Below are 15,899 nucleotides of genomic sequence, written 5' to 3'. Positions count from 1 at the left end.
GTAACGGAAATAAAGCACATGGTCCAAACAGAGCGTCAAGATTATTGTGCAAAGGGATGTGAAGTGACGTGCGCAGCGTTACCCGCCCCAGTAAAGGCGTATATGAGGAGGGATCAGCGAGTGTGTGCGGGAGGGGTGTTACGTTTGCACGACTAACCCATTTCAGCGTTTCACTATTTATGTTAACGTGGCTATAGGGGAGGGCGATAGCATACAATACCGTCTTTCTTCGCGTAGTTCTGCGTAACATGTCTTTGTGCCCCTTCGAGGTGTGCGTAAGGATTAACAGAGGACTTTATTTTCTTGCGCGTTTAAGAAGCAGCTTTTTGCACGCGATAACATATTTATTTTGTTTATACTTGTGGTAAACACCTGCAACCTCCTTCGGAAGCTGCAGCAGTTGATGCAGTACCGATATATCTATTGTAAACCCTTTCTGTGTCGGGGTTGGAGTTCTGCAAGAAAGGAACAGGTGGATGTGGATCATCTTGCTCTGCCTGCCCCTGCGGTCGCACAGAAAAAAATGTGACCATACACCTATGCCATTTTTCTCTACGTAAAATTAAATTTCTCTCCTCGACATCGGAGAGGGAAAACAAGTCAAGCAACAACAGTGGGTAGGAAAAAATAAAATAGCACTTCCGCAAGGATATAGGGATTCGCGAACTCCGGATTAAGTCGCTTTAGAAGTGCTCCAATTATGGCTCTTCTGAATGTTATCAGTGAAAACCCACTAACTTTACAGCCTGGCCAAGTTATTGCATTCGATCATTTGGCAAACGGAGAGCACTGGCAGTGGGCTTTGGGCACGGTCGTCTCTTCCGACAAACATGTTGTTGTCGTGGAGCAGTGGGCAGTCAATGAAGGTAGCTGCGAGACGCTGAAGCACAATATATCCAGCGAAATTCAGAAGGAGATGAAGCGCATGGGCGTGTTTCAGGAGCAGCTCTCCAGTGCGCGTGATAAACTGGCTGCCATCCGCAGCGAAAACGAAGACCGCGTTTCTGCCGCACGCGCCGTGTTTGAGGATGCCAAGGCGCGTGTGGCGAGCGTTGACGAAGTGCACATGCGGGAAGTAACGTCTCAAGCATGCCCCTCTCCAGTTGCCGTTGAGGTTCTCAAGTCTGTGCTCGCGCTGGCACAAAACGACCCGACAGTAACCAACTGCTCCACATGGGACGACATTCGTATGGAATACCGGAGGCCGAATGCCATTGCAGATTTCATAAGCGCAGACATCACTGGGAAAACGTACCCTAACGCTGAAGAGATATGTTCATCACTAAACGAGCAGCGTCTTTCGTCACTGGCTGCATCACGAGATTCTGAGGCAATCAGCAGCTTACATCACTGGGTATTAAGTGCTTTAGCGTATCAGGAAGCGTACTGCCGTCTGACAACGGACACACGAGTGCAGGAACAAAATGATGCCATTGCAAACTGCATTGCGGGAATGAAGGGCTGCCGTTTGAAGGTGATGAAGCTGAAGGAGGAGCTCGAACGGGGAGGGACGCCGACATTCGGAGGTCAGTTAACATCATTCACCAAAACGTCGGTGCAGCTTAAGGCTCCCCTCTCCTCCGTCATATCCATTGTGGGAGTTGATCCTTCAGCACAGGACTGCGTATTAACTGACGATGAAGTGGGGTTGATACTCGATAAGGCAGAGCAAACTCGCCTCCAGATAAATGATCACTTTTCTCATTTATCTAACAGCTACATGGAGGCGATGGCCGAGCTTCATTGCCTTTCAATGTACACGAGCGAACTTGAAGAAAGGCGTTTGAATTTACAGGAGCGTTTCGTGTTCAGTTTGTTTACAAACGCAGGCAAGACAAATGCTCCGCGTCGTGAAAGAATCGAAACCGACGTCGGGTTAAGGTCTGTTGAGGCCCCCAGAGGCGATTCTGCAAATAATATTAAGGACTTACAAGAAATTATCAAGGAACTGAGCAGCCATGATGAGCGTTGGATGTACCGGAACGAACCCACCGTCACCACCAAGCACAGAAAGTCTTATCCGGGGAGGGAGTGGTCGAAGGTTGTTGAACGCAAGCCAGAGGAGCTTCTGTCGACATTCAGGACCGAGCAGGCTGCGGCCTGCCATGTTCCTGAGGATGCTATTAGGAATATTGAGTTCACTGCTACATCGGAGAAGCTACAGGTGTCGTTTGACGTTCAACACCCAGTGAAACAAACTGCCGCGGAGATAAATAAGCGGCTGCAAGAATTTCCTTCCCGTGGAATGGATCGGATGCTTTGCGACGTCGACCAACCCAAAAAGGGTTTGGATCGTGCAATTGTTGAGGTGTGCCGCGCATTTGATCTCAGGGAGCATGCATTCCGCGGTATGACGTTCGACAAGTTTATTGAAGAGGTTGCTATGAAGGGCCGCGTAGGCGATAAGGATGCGTATGAAAGCGAGATAGGAGACCTGCTTATGCTTCTGGACAAAATCCATAACGAGAACCGTTCACTGCAGTACACGCTTGAGAAATCCGCCGAGGAGTTTCGCCGGCAGACAGCATCAACCATGCGCGAACAGGAGTCGCTGCGACAGCGAAATGGTGAGCTTCATGCTGAGATCGGTCGTTTGCGTGATTTGGTTGAAAAGCTTAGGGATCTTGCCGATAACCAGGCGAGTGAACTTGAGTTATTGAAACTCCAAAAAACCCAGGCGAATCAAATACGTGCACAGCGCAATTTGTCGACTTTCAGAGGGGACGATACCGCGGAACCGGTTTACTGCGTGACCCTTGACGAGCTCCGCGAGCAAACGGAGCACTGTGACCAAGTTGAACGGGAGCTAGAGCGGCAGCGGGAGCAGTGCCAGAATCTTCTCAACGCCCAGGACGACCTTCTGGCAGAGTTAAGCGGTGTTTCGGAAGAAAAGGAAAAGTTAGAAGCGGAGTGTGAGAGGCTCGAAGCCGAGCTTCGGCAGATGGAGGAGAAATCAAGACTGTCTGAGCAGGGGCTTTCAGAAATGACTCAACGCTTGGAAGAGAAACAGGCGGAAATTGAGGGACTCTTAGAGAATCTGGAACAGTTAGATGAACAGTTGGAGGCACTCAGGGCGGCCGAGAAGAGCGCACAAGCACACATTGAGGCGCGCGATAGGGAAATATCTGATCTTCAGCAGAGGCTTGAGGGTGAGATCGATGACCATATCAAGACAACTGCATTGCTGGAAGAGTTGCGAAAGCATTATAACAACCTAGAAGAGTTGTTCGACAAACAGGAGGCGGAACTCATGGCATACAGAGAGAAACGGCAAAATGCCCACAAGGTTCGCTCTCTTGAACCTACGTTACGACCCATTGGGACGCAAACCAAGCCGTTTCAGGAAATGGTTAGCGCAGACGAAATAAGTAGTGAACCACTGCTTTCGGTGACGTTGGATGAGTACAACGACCATATGCATCGAAGTAACCAGTTCCAGCAAGAAAACGATCTGTTGCGACAGCAGCTTCAACAAGCCAATGACGAGCGAGAAAATCTCCACGACAGATTAGAGCAACTTATGGCAGAAAATCAAAGCCTAAGCGAGCAACTGCACAATATGCATGAGGAACTTGAAAGAGAAGAAAGGGATAGGTCCGGAGTTACCCTGCAGAACGAGCGCTTGGCGGAGGAGATACAGAGAAAAACCGCTGAAAACGAACAACTAGTTCTTGAAAATAACAAAAGTCGCAGTGACATCCGGAATCTTAATGTTCAGGTACAAAGACTCATGGAAGAACTTGAGCTGAAGGCTGCCGAGAATGAGAAACTTGCAGAAGAGCTTGAGCTGAAGGCTGCCGAGAATGAGAAACTTGCAGAAGAGCTTGAGCTGAAGGTTGCCGAAAATGAGAAGCTTGCAGAAGAGCTTGAGCTGAAGGTTGCCGAGAATGAGAAACTTGCAGAAGAGCTTGAGCTGAAGGCTGCCGAGAATGAGAAACTTGCAGAAGAGCTTGAGCTGAAGGCTGCCGAGAATGAGAAGCTTGCAGAAGAGCTTGAGCTGAAGGCTGCCGAAAATGAGAAGCTTGCAGAAGAGCTTGAGCTGAAGGCTGCCGAGAATGAGAAGCTTGCAGAAGAGCTGGAGCTGAAGGCTGCCGAGAATGAGAAACTTGCAGAAGAGCTTGAGCTGAAGGCTGCCGAGAATGAGAAACTTGCAGAAGAGCTTGAGCTGAAGGCTGCCGAGAATGAGAAGCTTGCAGAAGAGCTTGAGCTGAAGGTTGCCGAGAATGAGAAGCTTGCAGAAGAGCTTGAGCTGAAGGCTGCCGAAAATGAGAAGCTTGCAGAAGAGCTTGAGCTGAAGGTTGCCGAGAATGAGAAGCTTGCAGAAGAGCTTGAGCTGAAGGCTGCCGAAAATGAGAAGCTTGCAGAAGAGCTTGAGCTGAAGGCTGCCGAGAATGAGAAACTTGCAGAAGAGCTTGAGCTGAAGGCTGCCGAAAATGAGAAGCTTGCAGAAGAGCTTGAGCTGAAGGCTGCCGAGAATGAGAAGCTTGCAGAAGAGCTTGAGCTGAAGGTTGCCGAGAATGAGAAACTTGCAGAAGAGCTTGAGCTGAAGGCTGCCGAGAATGAGAAGCTTGCAGAAGAGCTTGAGCTGAAGGTTGCCGAGAATGAGAAACTTGCAGAAGAGCTTGAGCTGAAGGCTGCCGAGAATGAGAAGCTTGCAGAAGAGCTTGAGCTGAAGGTTGCCGAAAATGAGAAGCTTGCAGAAGAGCTTGAGCTGAAGGCTGCCGAGAATGAGAAGCTTGCAGAAGAGCTTGAGCTGAAGGTTGCCGAAAATGAGAAGCTTGCAGAAGAGCTTGAGCTGAAGGCTGCCGAAAATGAGAAGCTTGCAGAAGAGCTTGAGCTGAAGGCTGCCGAGAATGAGAAACTTGCAGAAGAGCTTGAGCTGAAGGCTGCCGAGAATGAGAAGCTTGCAGAAGAGCTGGAGCTGAAGGCTGCCGAGAATGAGAAACTTGCAGAAGAGCTTGAGCTGAAGGCTGCCGAGAATGAGAAGCTTGCAGAAGAGCTTGAGCTGAAGGTTGCCGAGAATGAGAAACTTGCAGAAGAGCTTGAGCTGAAGGCTGCCGAGAATGAGAAACTTGCAGAAGAGCTGGAGCTGAAGGTTGCCGAGAATGAGAAACTTGCAGAAGAGCTTGAGCTGAAGGCTGCCGAGAATGAGAAGCTTGCAGAAGAGCTGGAGCTGAAGGCTGCCGAGAATGAGAAACTTGCAGAAGAGCTTGAGCTGAAGGCTGCCGAGAATGAGAAACTTGCAGAAGAGCTGGAGCTGAAGGTTGCCGAGAATAAGAGGCTCGCAGAGGAGGTGACCCAACGTCTGTCGGAGAAGGAGTTGTTGGCCGAGGATACTAGCGCGCGGCTACTCGAGGCTGACTCAGCCAATAGCGCACTGCAGTGTAAGGTTAAGCATTTAGAGGAAAAACTGACCCTTTTATCATCTGAAAAAGAAACTGCATTAGCTACACTTGAAGCAGAGATAGTTGACTTACTAACTCAATTGAAGGGACTGAATGGTACAAACAGCGCATTGGAGTCACTCTGTGCGTCAAAAGAAAAGGAATTGGTATTTTTGCGGGAGCACTGTGAGTTGTGGACTGATCCCACCACCAAGAAGGAGAAGGTCATCACGCGTCACGTTAAGGTGTTTGACGGAAACGAATGGATGAAACTGATTACTGATCGCCCTGAAGCGCTTATGTCCGCATTTGTAATTGATGCGGGTAACGCTTGTCACGTCCCTGGAGATCAGATACACGAGGTTTCCTTTTTAAATAATAAGGAAAAGCATTAAACAACCTTCAAGGTTTTTGTTTTTTTCTCTTGCACGTGGGATGCCACCAAAGGTTTACAGTGCTACTCGTTCTTAGGTTATAAAAGTGTCGTGTTGGTGTCGAAGATGTACCTTTGAAGATGTATTTATTGTTTCGAGCTGTTGTTGTCATATGTTTTTTACCTCAGGTTGACAAATTTTGTGGGTTATGCTAAGAGGGTACTCCTCCTGAATAGCACCTGAATAGAGCTGGTGTATAGGTTTTAATCTCTACCATGTATTGGCATCCTTAGAAAATTCATTTTTTGCACTATGCATTTTGTTCTTCGGTGCATTTTTTTGTGGAAGCTTTTGACCCCAGTCGTTGAGATCGGTGCTACCGGGGACTCAGAAAAAAAATTAGGGTTCACGATCTGTTTATGTTTACTGTGGTCACGAATAGTCTTCTGGTATTTCTCTTCTGTTTGCGTTTAATGGGAGGACAGCTAGCACGTTTTTCTTATTATTTGCCTTACACGTAAACACTTAGGCTTATATGTGTTTGTGGTTGAAGGTTTGCAAGCATGTTTACAGGACGTTGGGTTTACACAAAGGGGTGCACTGTGGCTGACTTGGTGACTGATGAGTCGACGCAGAAACCTATTATGAATGAGACGGATGGCATGACAGCCTCTTGTGGCTGCGTACTATTCCTAAAAAGTGACGTTGTTGGAGCTATGGAGAGTGACGGGCCGCAATCCGGAAAAGAATACGATGAGCAGGACCTCCTCTTCTCTGTTGTGTCTTGGGCACGAGGCGCTGGTAATACACACGATGAGTATTTGACGACAAATGGGGCAGAAGCACCCTCGCATTTTCCCATCACTTCACTAGGACCATGGACCGTAATTGAGCAATGTGCTGGAGATCCTTGCAGTTTTGGCGTAGTTGCCGGATTTGTGCTGCGTCGGCCGGCCGGTGGCGATTCTGACGTTGTGCTATGGGAATGGGGGGAGCTTGCTAGTTGCAGCACTCTTTCTCAGCTTTCACTTTACTTAGACAACCCCACGTCCATGGGAGGCAAGTGTCTCACTTAGCATATGGGAGCAACGTGCATTATACAGTGCTAGCGTTGCTAAGGTGACTTGCATGTACTTGCCCTCTTCCTTCTCCTTTCTTGTGTTTATGCCTGTTAAGAATCCGTTTGCAGTTCCTTTATTCTCCCTGTGGCGAGGACCGCTTGAACTTAACCAATTACTTTGCACGACCGTACACCATCTTTCTGCCCAGTTTTGTTGTCACTGTCACTACATCCCAGAAACAATGCCTAGTAGGCGAGTCACGAAGAATGGTACCCGCGGCTCACATCAGGTGCACATGAATAAGGTGAAGTTTGACCCTTACCGTTACAAGTTAGACGATGAAAAGGTACCTGCCAGCGTTTTGGCACGCATGACAAGTTTGTGCTGTCGCCGCTGCTGTGATATACTGCAATGGAAGGTTGACTACGGTAAGTACGCTCAACTACAGCGTCGTAAAAAGTGCAATCACTGCGGCGAGAATTCAATTTCCCATGCATATCATCATATATGCCAGACCTGTGCAGCAACTCTGCGGTGCTGTGCGAAGTGTCAAAAGCCTCCGGGTACGCCTTACGAGGCGACAACAATGGAGAGTAGTGGTGAAGACACGGAGGATTGTGATAGTGAAGGGGATCCTCATGGAGACGCTTCGGTCCCGAGGCAAGGAGGGGGAACAGGTGCAATGCCGGTGAAGCGCAGCTCGTGTAGCAACTTCTTGTTTGTTGACCGGGAAGATAGTGACGAGGATTTGAAACCGTTGAGAGGATTAGACATCCGTCAGCTAAAGGCCTCGAAGCAAGCTAATGTCCGGCAACAAGAGCGAGAACGCCTAGGCCGTTTGAGGGAGCGCGAACGGCGGACAATTCTCCGGCGTTCCGCCAAAGGGCCAGGGTGTGACGATGAGGATGATGACTCTATTGATGAGGAATAGTAGCAGTTTTCTTTGCGCCTCGCACCTATTAACTAACTAAAACCCCCTTTCCCCCATTGAAGGATACACGGGAGCAAGTTGCAATGAACGAGTAAATGTGTTTGTGGATCATTTCCCCTGAGTATGGGTTCTCCCTTTATATGCACTTGTTAACACTGAAGGTTTTTAATTGTTTGGTAAACAATAACCTCTTCCCCTCTTTTTTTTTCGTCATCGGTGACAACATGCTTACAACACACCAAAACATCACCTCGCCGTAACATATGGTGGTAGAGTGTTCCTTATTTTTGAAGCTGAATGAGAGTGAACAGGACGCAGCCGACATGCCTTTCGCTTTTATTTCAAGTGCTGCTCTATTGCACGTGCAGCTGGTGCGTTTTCTGGTTTGTCACGACCTTATCGTTACTTATCTTTAAGGGTGCGACTCTATACTTTCCACCCACGGCGTTGTTCATGGAGATTATTTCAGTTTTCTTGCTTCTTGTGTTGGGTATTTCCACCCTTGCTCTCGGCAAGCGCGGAAATCTCCTTGAAGAGGTGGGGTCTACAAGTTTGACTGTGTTTCTTTTGCTTGTGGGGATAGGTGGTGCCGTATATTACATGTGGTTACAAACGTACGTTATGATGCTCGATTTTATTGTTTCCCTTGTGATGCTTGTCCTCGATACACTGACGGCACTTTGTGGGGCATGCACCGCCTTTGGCCTCTTTCGTTCCAGACGCAGCAAGTGGAACGGGATACTGTTGGTGGGGAAAGCGCCCCCAATCGCTGTGGTGGTCGACATAAAACATGGAAAAGGTGACTGAGTCCAGTTGGTGTCAAGAGCCGCTGTCTGATTTTGCCATCGTCACATACATACGCGTTGTCCTATAAGTTGTTTTAATGCTTCGGTTTATTCCCCTTCTTTAATTCAAGGCTTCTCACACTCATTCATCCTTACTTCCCTTTATCAAATCTTTTCATCGATATGACTCTCTCATCTCCAGCGAGGGAGGTTTAGGCAGCTTCTGTGCACGGAGGTCAGTTTTCTTTTGTGTGAAATCGGAGACGGTAGTGCCACAGGTATTGCTTTGAATCGGCGGCGGGGGATGCGTCGATCACTGACTTTATGGATTTCGAAGTTGTGGAGGCCACATGCCGAGCATATTCAGTCGTTAATAGCACGTTCTGTGAGTGAACCGCGAGAGCTCCAACAGGCTCGGACGTATCTGCACGAACTGAAATTCGAGCAGTCCATTGAGGAGGTGGATGATGCAACAGACCTGCTCTATTTCATGCATCGCGTATCGTATCCCGCAGAGAGCCACCTCGAAATGAAGGTGGGTGAATTTCTTTCAAAATGCGCGCCGCAGGTTTGTGGCCAGCACATTTTAGCGATCGGCAAGCGGATTCAGGAGGAGCCGGGCTCTGGGCCACTGTGGTCACGTGTTGTGTTTGAGCGTGGGTGGTTCACAAGCAGTGTTGTGGCTATGCTCAGTACCATGACGCTGGAGGAACACCTCACACTTTGTGCTTCATATTGGCACTCTCTGCTTCCCACGCCACAAAGTCGCTGCGGTCGCCAGCTTGTGTCGGGTTCGTTTGTAGCAGTGTCAACCAGACTAGCCGCACTGACAGCGCAACGCATTGAAGGGTGCGGTGATAACCGCCCTTGTGCGGTTTGCTTGTGCGCCAAACTCGGGATATTTTTGCGCGGTGATACCTTCGCCGAACTTCGTGCGGTTACCCTTTCCATCACCCGAGAGATGCTGAGCGCCGCACAGGTGTTGGAGGTGGCGAACGTTCTCGCAACGCGCCGCTCCGCGGAGACTGCCAACTCGGAGTGGCTAGTTGCGCTACAGGAGGCTCTATGTCGTCGGAGGACTGGCGAGGTTGAGGCCGCACACGCAGTTGGGTTGCTTCATTCTATGGCGGTGCTTAATGAGACAACTCTCAGTGAAATGTTTGAGGACTTACTGCTACAGCTTCTTCCGGGAATGTCACAAGACGAAATTTTGAAATGCTGCGAAAGCCTTTCCACGCTTTCTGGTACGGCTCCCCGTATTCGTACTGAACTTCATCGTACGCTATGCACCATGGCTGTGGCTGGGGCGAAAGGGAAAAATTTTGTGGACAAAGCTGTACCGTGGCGGCTGCGTTGTTTGTCAATGGTAGCACCACAGGAGGCCGGTAAGTTACTTGGACGGTTCGAAGAAAACATACAGGATGCGGAAGCGTCACTTTCACCCTCCGACACAAGGGACCTCATCCGCGCCATGCGTTCATTGCGGGTGTTTCCACCGCGTGCCGTCACTCTTTGTAAGGCATCTTATCTTGCTAACCCACTACAATCCTTCAACCAGCAGGATGCGGTTTACATGATGTATGCAGGAGCGCGCACGGGTGAAAGTGCCACAAGCGCTTTTTTTAAAGAGGTAGTTAATCGCTTCACGACGGTTCGTAAGTTCGATCGTCGCAAGAGTGGTCCACACCAGACCAGTGTATTAACAGCTGAGTTACTGGAAATGGTTTTGCAAGCACTTCAGATTGCAAAAGGTAGAAGTCTTCTCGACGACGCCCGAGTTTATGCGGTCCTTCGTAGGACGCTGGAGCAGCTGCAGCGTGAGGGGTCCCTATCAACAGAAGCTAACATTCGTCTGTTGAGGTTGCTGGCGGGCTTAAATGTTGGGAACGCATCGCTACCGACGGTTCTGCTGACCAACGTTTCAAGGGCCCTCACCAGTCTGACGTCTGCGGACGTTCGAGAACTTTGTGAAGTGCTTGTCGCCCTAAAATCTCGCGACGTTTTGATGTTTCGTGCGCTTCTCGAACACCTTGGCCGCTGCGGTCCCGATCGCACGAGTCTCACTGCCATAGCCGTGGCTGCACGGAAGCTGAAGTTCGTGACATACTTCCAGCAATCCGGATTGCTACAGAACCTGACATCCCTCGAAGGATGGAGCGTATCGGATATTGTGCTCATTGCTGCCACTTGCAGTGAAAATCGACGCGCGGGGTTTCTCGCGCTTCCTGGTGCGGATGTCCTGGCCCAGGCGCAAGCAGAGGACCTGACAACGCTTGATCTATTTTTGATAATATCCATTGTAGCTGATGCGAGGAAGCAACTTCTTTCAATGGCTTCGGCGCTTAGCAAACGCCAACCGCTTGGTGCCAACGACCTGGAGGCAGAAGATGCACTTAGGGCGATTGTTAATGTCGTGGACGATAAGGATGCGCTTGCCGCTGTTTGTCGTTCAGCGACCTCTGCGTTACAAGCCATGGACGAAAATATGTTGATGCGCACGCTTGAGGCGGTTAGGCGAGCACCTGAACTCCCTAACGTTTTTTTTCGAGTTGTGGGAAGGTGTGTCTTGCGTCTCGCCAACAGCATGACCGCTGACAATGCTATTCAATGGCTGGAGTTGTATGTTAAGCACAGCATACGCGACGATAGCGTGGGGAAGGCGCTTCTTTCAAAAGCCCGCACGCGTAGTAGTAATTGCGCGGACTTAACAGATAAGTCAATTCGAAAAGCTGCTGCAATGTATGGTAAGTCGTACGCCTTGCACTGCAAGTTGAAGAAGAACAAGGAAAAACCTGAATGGCGGTCCTTTGAAGTAGGTTAAACACTTTTCGAGATGTGCGTGTACCATTTTGTTTGTACTGACTGTTCTTACCGAGTGTCCTGGGTCTGGTCCCATGTATTTTGTATGGATTTTTCCCTCCCAGCGGTTCGATCGTACGCCTACCTTTCCTATTTCTCCATTGATCTGTATTGTTACTTGGTTTATCATCGTCGCTTTTGTTTTTAATCATCTGTCCACTACCTTTACCCCTTTCTTCGCCTGAAATGATTCTTCCTTTCGTCCGTTGCTGTACCAAGGTGCTTGTCCTTTTTGAGGGGGAGGAATAGTACAAGGTGACCCATCACCTGTTGCCATGCTGCGGAGGACTGTAACATCGTTGCGCAACGCACGGGAGTTGCATCGGTTGCTGCCGGCGCTGCTGCCGCTGCTCGATCCACCCGTGCCGACCGGGGCTTCGGTATGCGCCGCGCACCTCATTGTGGCCACTGGTCACGTGTCCAAGCAGAGGGAACCACATATGTCTAATTGTCCCGTTCTCGAACGCAAAATCCCGCTGTCTGAGATCGCGAGCGATGATAACTTTTTGAAACACCCTTGTGTGCCGTGCCTCAAACACCGAATCAACTTTCTTGCCAGCGAGGATTTCTGCTATGACTTTGTAGAGCGGTGTGGGTGTGGGACCGACGGCGCGCTACCGCCGGAATGGCGATGTATTGTTGAGCGGCAGTTCGGATCGATGGCCGCTCTTGTGGAGGAGCTCGTTATACATGCGTCGAACCGCCGAGAAGCCGGATGGACGTGGTTAGTCTACGATGCACAGCAAGCGGGGGAACGTCCGCTCCTCGTCGTGAATATGCCCGCTCAACGCTCCCCATTACTTCTCGGTCTTTGGCCACTGGCAGTGGTCAACGTAACGGAAGCTGTGCTAGTGGAGGCAGTTCGTGCTGAATCCAGCGGATCTGTAGCGGCGGCTCCGCCGCCACCGTGGTGTCGTGCAGCGCGCGCCTCGCTTTATGATACTAAAGCTGCGGCTGAAGCATTTGCCATGACTGCACCGATGTCGGAGGGCGTGGGCAAGAAGTTGAGCGAAATTCGTGAGAAGGTAGCACGTGACGCCGTGTCTCGGATGAACTGGGGGTTCATTCTTCAGCAGTTAAAAAAAGCAGAGACCTACTACGCCTCCAGTGATCGGGGGGAGAAGATCCGGGTTCATCGCATGAAGTTGGAGCGTGAAGCGGTAACGAAGGCAATGAGCGGGCTAAGAGACAGTGGGGCTACTTTTTTGACACATGATACGGTTGAGGTTACAACAACACCATCTGCTAACAGCGAACCCTCCTCTCCCGAACGCGTGCCTGGGGTGCAGGCCAAGCAGCCCCAGACGGAGGGTATGGACCCATGCGAGAACAAGGCTTCTGCGGAGCCTGATCCCAAATGTACGCAGTTGCCTGACGGCACGTGGCAATATTCATATCGTAATGGAGATGTGACACTTCTCAAGCCCGATGGTACGAGAGTATTTAGGAAAAGGGAGTTAACTACAACAGCCTACCCTGACGGTAGTATGCTGTTCCAATATGCAAACAACACGTCCATCCTCGATCGCGCCGACGGTGTGCGTGTGACAACGTTCGAAGATGGCACGACGAAGGAGGAGATGATTAGGCGGTAACCTGTTTCTATCTTCACATATGGGGGCACTTATCGTTGTTTATCTATATGCACGTGCGCATGTACATGGGTGGGGTCCACCGATCTGTTTTTCCCCTTGTTGTCCCCTCCCCCTTTCCAGTCCTTTCGTGTGCTACCGTGGATCGTCGGTCTCTATGACTTCATCTACTGTGAGATCCTTTCCACCCTCAAACTTTGTAATTTACAAAACAAAAAAAACAAAAAAATAAATTGAGCGCAATGTTTACACCGTCGACCCGATTTCTCTGTTCAGCTAGGCCCCTGCTGTGGTTTGGTCGTCGTGGTGTGTTTGCGGCACCGCATCCTGAAAAAGCCAAAACAGGCGGCGAGGATGCCTTTGTGGTTCACACAAGTGGAATTGGAGTTGCGGATGGTGTGGGTGGCTACGCAAGTTATGGTGTTGATCCGGGAGTATACACGCGGAATGTCATGAAACATACGCTTCGTGCGCTCCAAGAAGATGACAACCGCGGGACCATTGGGGCGTTGCAGGCCTTAACCTACGGGTACACGGAGGCGCAGAAGCTGAAGCAGCCCGGGGGTTGCCCCGTAACTCTTGTGACCCTTCTTGACGGTCGCTTTGCCTCTGTCTTGAACCTTGGAGACTGTGGGACGATTTGTTTGCGTAGTTCCAAGCTTTTCTTCGCAACAGAACCCCAACAGCATAGCTTCAACTGCCCGTACCAGCTCCCCGAGGATCCGCCGAGCGTTGGGGACCGAACAACGCTGGAGGTAAGTGAGGGCGACGTATTTTTGTGTGCAAGTGATGGATTGCTCGACAATGTTGATATGTCAGACATTCTTCGGCATCTCGACGCTGTCAACCGTGATGGATGCCAACGGGTCGCGGAAAACCTTGTGGCTTGTGCGTGCCGGAACGGTGCAAACAAGGGATTTGACTCGCCGTTTGCCAAGCAGGCGCGCGCTGTAGGCTACCACTACATGGGCGGGAAACAGGATGATGTAACTGTTGTAGTGGCGCAGCTGACCCGTGGGACTGTGGCACCAGATGATTGTCCTAGCCTTATCACGGAGCTTCTCGATGTGCACAAGACATGAGTCGCTTGTTATAGTGATAGTTGTATCAATACATAGATATATATCTGGGTGCATGCGTTGCGCTGCTTATGTGTCTGTAAGTTGCTCACTTTTTGCCAGCTGGCCTTTGCTCCTTACTTTTTCTACCTGTCGTTTTTGTTTCAACACTTTGTCCATTGTTTCAAATAAAAGTTTGTGCCAAGTGGCGAGCGACACGCGGGAAGGTGTTTTGTAAAGGCATCTGCCACACTTCCTTTGCGTAGTAAAGAGGGAGGGCGCCGTGGTATTTCCAGCAGCCGCTTCGGGATACCTTTGGTGCTGTGGTGACGGGGAAGGGATACAAGGGGAATAGTAGTGACAATGGAGAAAGAATTCACGAAGGCACTGCAGAGCTGTGACAAATGCTCGACATTTCACGACCTTTGTGACTGTTTTGATGCAACCGTGCGACCCCTGGTCGAAAATTGTCTCTGTTCTGCGCTGCTGAAACCCGTACGTGATCATGTGAGTCCTAATGAGTGCAACCCGCAAGTATCACAGTTGCGGGACGTGCTGTGTAACATTAGGGGCGGAAGTGACGATGTCTGGTTTTTTCTTTATCGCACCGCCGGCTCGTTGTTGTCCCGCTTCACGAAGAAACGGATGCGCAATGACAAGTGTAATGTTTCAACGCTAGCGGTGAATGTTTTTGTTCTCTTCTACGGCCGTGCGCTGCCCGATCTGTCCAAGCTATGCCTTCGGTGGGACTTCCTGCGTGATGAAAAGAAAAACTACGAGTCGGACGAAGCGTACGTCCACTCCAACGCCGCTGAACGGCGAAAGCTTATGATGTCTTCGGTTCTTTCTGTTTTCTCGGAGAGAGCCCATCGGCACTACTTCACCGCGTTGTGGATGCCTTGCCTCCAGCATGCGGCAGAGGCGGCATTGCATGTGCACATACTGCATCGGATGGGCGATGTGATTTTGCCGTACCTGACGAATCCTCTCGTTGTAGCAGATTATTTGAGCGGTTGCTTTGCCAGTGGCGGTCTCATTGCCGTGCTTGCACTGCACGGCATATTCATTCTTATGCTAGACCACGGATTGGAGTACCCTAATTACTATCAGCAACTTTACACTCTGCTCACCCCGGACTCCTTTGCCTCACGGCATCGCTACGATCTGTTTCGTTTGCTGGATCTTTCTTTAACATCTCTTCGTGTGCCAGCGTACATTGCCGCCGCTTTCGCGAAAAAAGTAGCTCGCGTGGCGACGCTTTCCCCTGCTCCTGTTCTTTACTTTGTGCTCCCCTTTATCCGTAAGGTGCTGCAGCGTCACCAAAACTGCCTCGCATTGATCCACCGGTCCACGAAGGAGGCATTTGTGCCAGCTAATGATGACCACGAGGTTGCACATTCGGATGCTGGGGATAGAGCAAGGGAGGCGGGCCGACTGGCAGCAACGCTGTTTGACGGGAACGACCCTTTCGTACCTGATGCTCCATTGGGAGAATCTCACGCACTGCACAGCACATTATGGGAGCTTACAGCACTGGAACGTCACTTTATCCCCACAGTACCGCTGATGGTTTCTGTTTTTAGCAGCCCTGCAGAGGACCAGGCACCCCTACGTTACGAGAAGACGTATGCACGTCTCTTCACTTCGGAGGTGACGCGGCCAATTTCAAAATCACAGCTTCCAACTGTTGCATATCGCGAACCGGAGAGTGAGGATGGAGCGCTGCTGTTTGTGTAACCCAGAACCGTTCGATGTGTGTGTGTGTGGACTCGATAATCATAACGCAGTACCGATCGTATGGAGGTATACGTAGGCTGTGCGAGACGTCGTTTTGGCGCGTAAGACTAATATTCGG

At 50.3% G+C, this 15,899-nt stretch overlaps 8 protein-coding genes across 8 annotated transcripts, besides 1 other annotated feature; all 8 read left to right on the top strand.

Moving 5' to 3' along the window:
- Positions 1 to 15,899: part of a sequence feature (sequence corresponds to BAC RPCI93-26G5) that runs on past both edges of the window.
- On the top strand, positions 701 to 5,779 carry Tb927.4.3740 (hypothetical protein, conserved; the record flags this gene model as incomplete). The annotated part of the gene is made up of 1 exon (XM_839431.1): positions 701 to 5,779. The coding sequence occupies one exon, from the start codon at positions 701 to 703 to the stop codon at positions 5,777 to 5,779; it is 5,079 nt and encodes a 1,692-aa protein (XP_844524.1).
- Positions 6,322 to 6,834, top strand: Tb927.4.3730 (hypothetical protein, conserved; the record flags this gene model as incomplete). Its single annotated transcript, XM_839430.1, has 1 exon — positions 6,322 to 6,834. The coding sequence occupies one exon, from the start codon at positions 6,322 to 6,324 to the stop codon at positions 6,832 to 6,834; it is 513 nt and encodes a 170-aa protein (XP_844523.1).
- On the top strand, positions 6,923 to 7,750 carry Tb927.4.3720 (hypothetical protein, conserved; the record flags this gene model as incomplete). The annotated part of the gene is made up of 1 exon (XM_839429.1): positions 6,923 to 7,750. One exon carries the CDS (start codon positions 6,923 to 6,925, stop codon positions 7,748 to 7,750), a length of 828 nt encoding a protein of 275 aa, XP_844522.1.
- Tb927.4.3710 (hypothetical protein, conserved) lies at positions 8,048 to 8,557 on the top strand (the record flags this gene model as incomplete). The annotated part of the gene is made up of 1 exon (XM_839428.1): positions 8,048 to 8,557. One exon carries the CDS (start codon positions 8,048 to 8,050, stop codon positions 8,555 to 8,557), a length of 510 nt encoding a protein of 169 aa, XP_844521.1.
- On the top strand, positions 8,840 to 11,356 carry Tb927.4.3700 (hypothetical protein, conserved; the record flags this gene model as incomplete). Its single annotated transcript, XM_839427.1, has 1 exon — positions 8,840 to 11,356. The coding sequence occupies one exon, from the start codon at positions 8,840 to 8,842 to the stop codon at positions 11,354 to 11,356; it is 2,517 nt and encodes an 838-aa protein (XP_844520.1).
- On the top strand, positions 11,670 to 12,989 carry Tb927.4.3690 (hypothetical protein, conserved; the record flags this gene model as incomplete). Its single annotated transcript, XM_839426.1, has 1 exon — positions 11,670 to 12,989. One exon carries the CDS (start codon positions 11,670 to 11,672, stop codon positions 12,987 to 12,989), a length of 1,320 nt encoding a protein of 439 aa, XP_844519.1.
- Tb927.4.3680 (protein phosphatase 2C, putative) lies at positions 13,229 to 14,068 on the top strand (the record flags this gene model as incomplete). The annotated part of the gene is made up of 1 exon (XM_839425.1): positions 13,229 to 14,068. One exon carries the CDS (start codon positions 13,229 to 13,231, stop codon positions 14,066 to 14,068), a length of 840 nt encoding a protein of 279 aa, XP_844518.1.
- Tb927.4.3670 (hypothetical protein, conserved) lies at positions 14,408 to 15,781 on the top strand (the record flags this gene model as incomplete). The annotated part of the gene is made up of 1 exon (XM_839424.1): positions 14,408 to 15,781. One exon carries the CDS (start codon positions 14,408 to 14,410, stop codon positions 15,779 to 15,781), a length of 1,374 nt encoding a protein of 457 aa, XP_844517.1.

The sequence above is a fragment of the Trypanosoma brucei genome, chromosome 4, assembly GCF_000002445.2.
Source record: "Trypanosoma brucei brucei TREU927 chromosome 4, complete sequence".
Classification (NCBI taxonomy): domain Eukaryota; phylum Euglenozoa; class Kinetoplastea; order Trypanosomatida; family Trypanosomatidae; genus Trypanosoma; species Trypanosoma brucei.
This window is presented reverse-complemented; position numbering and strand designations above follow the sequence as displayed.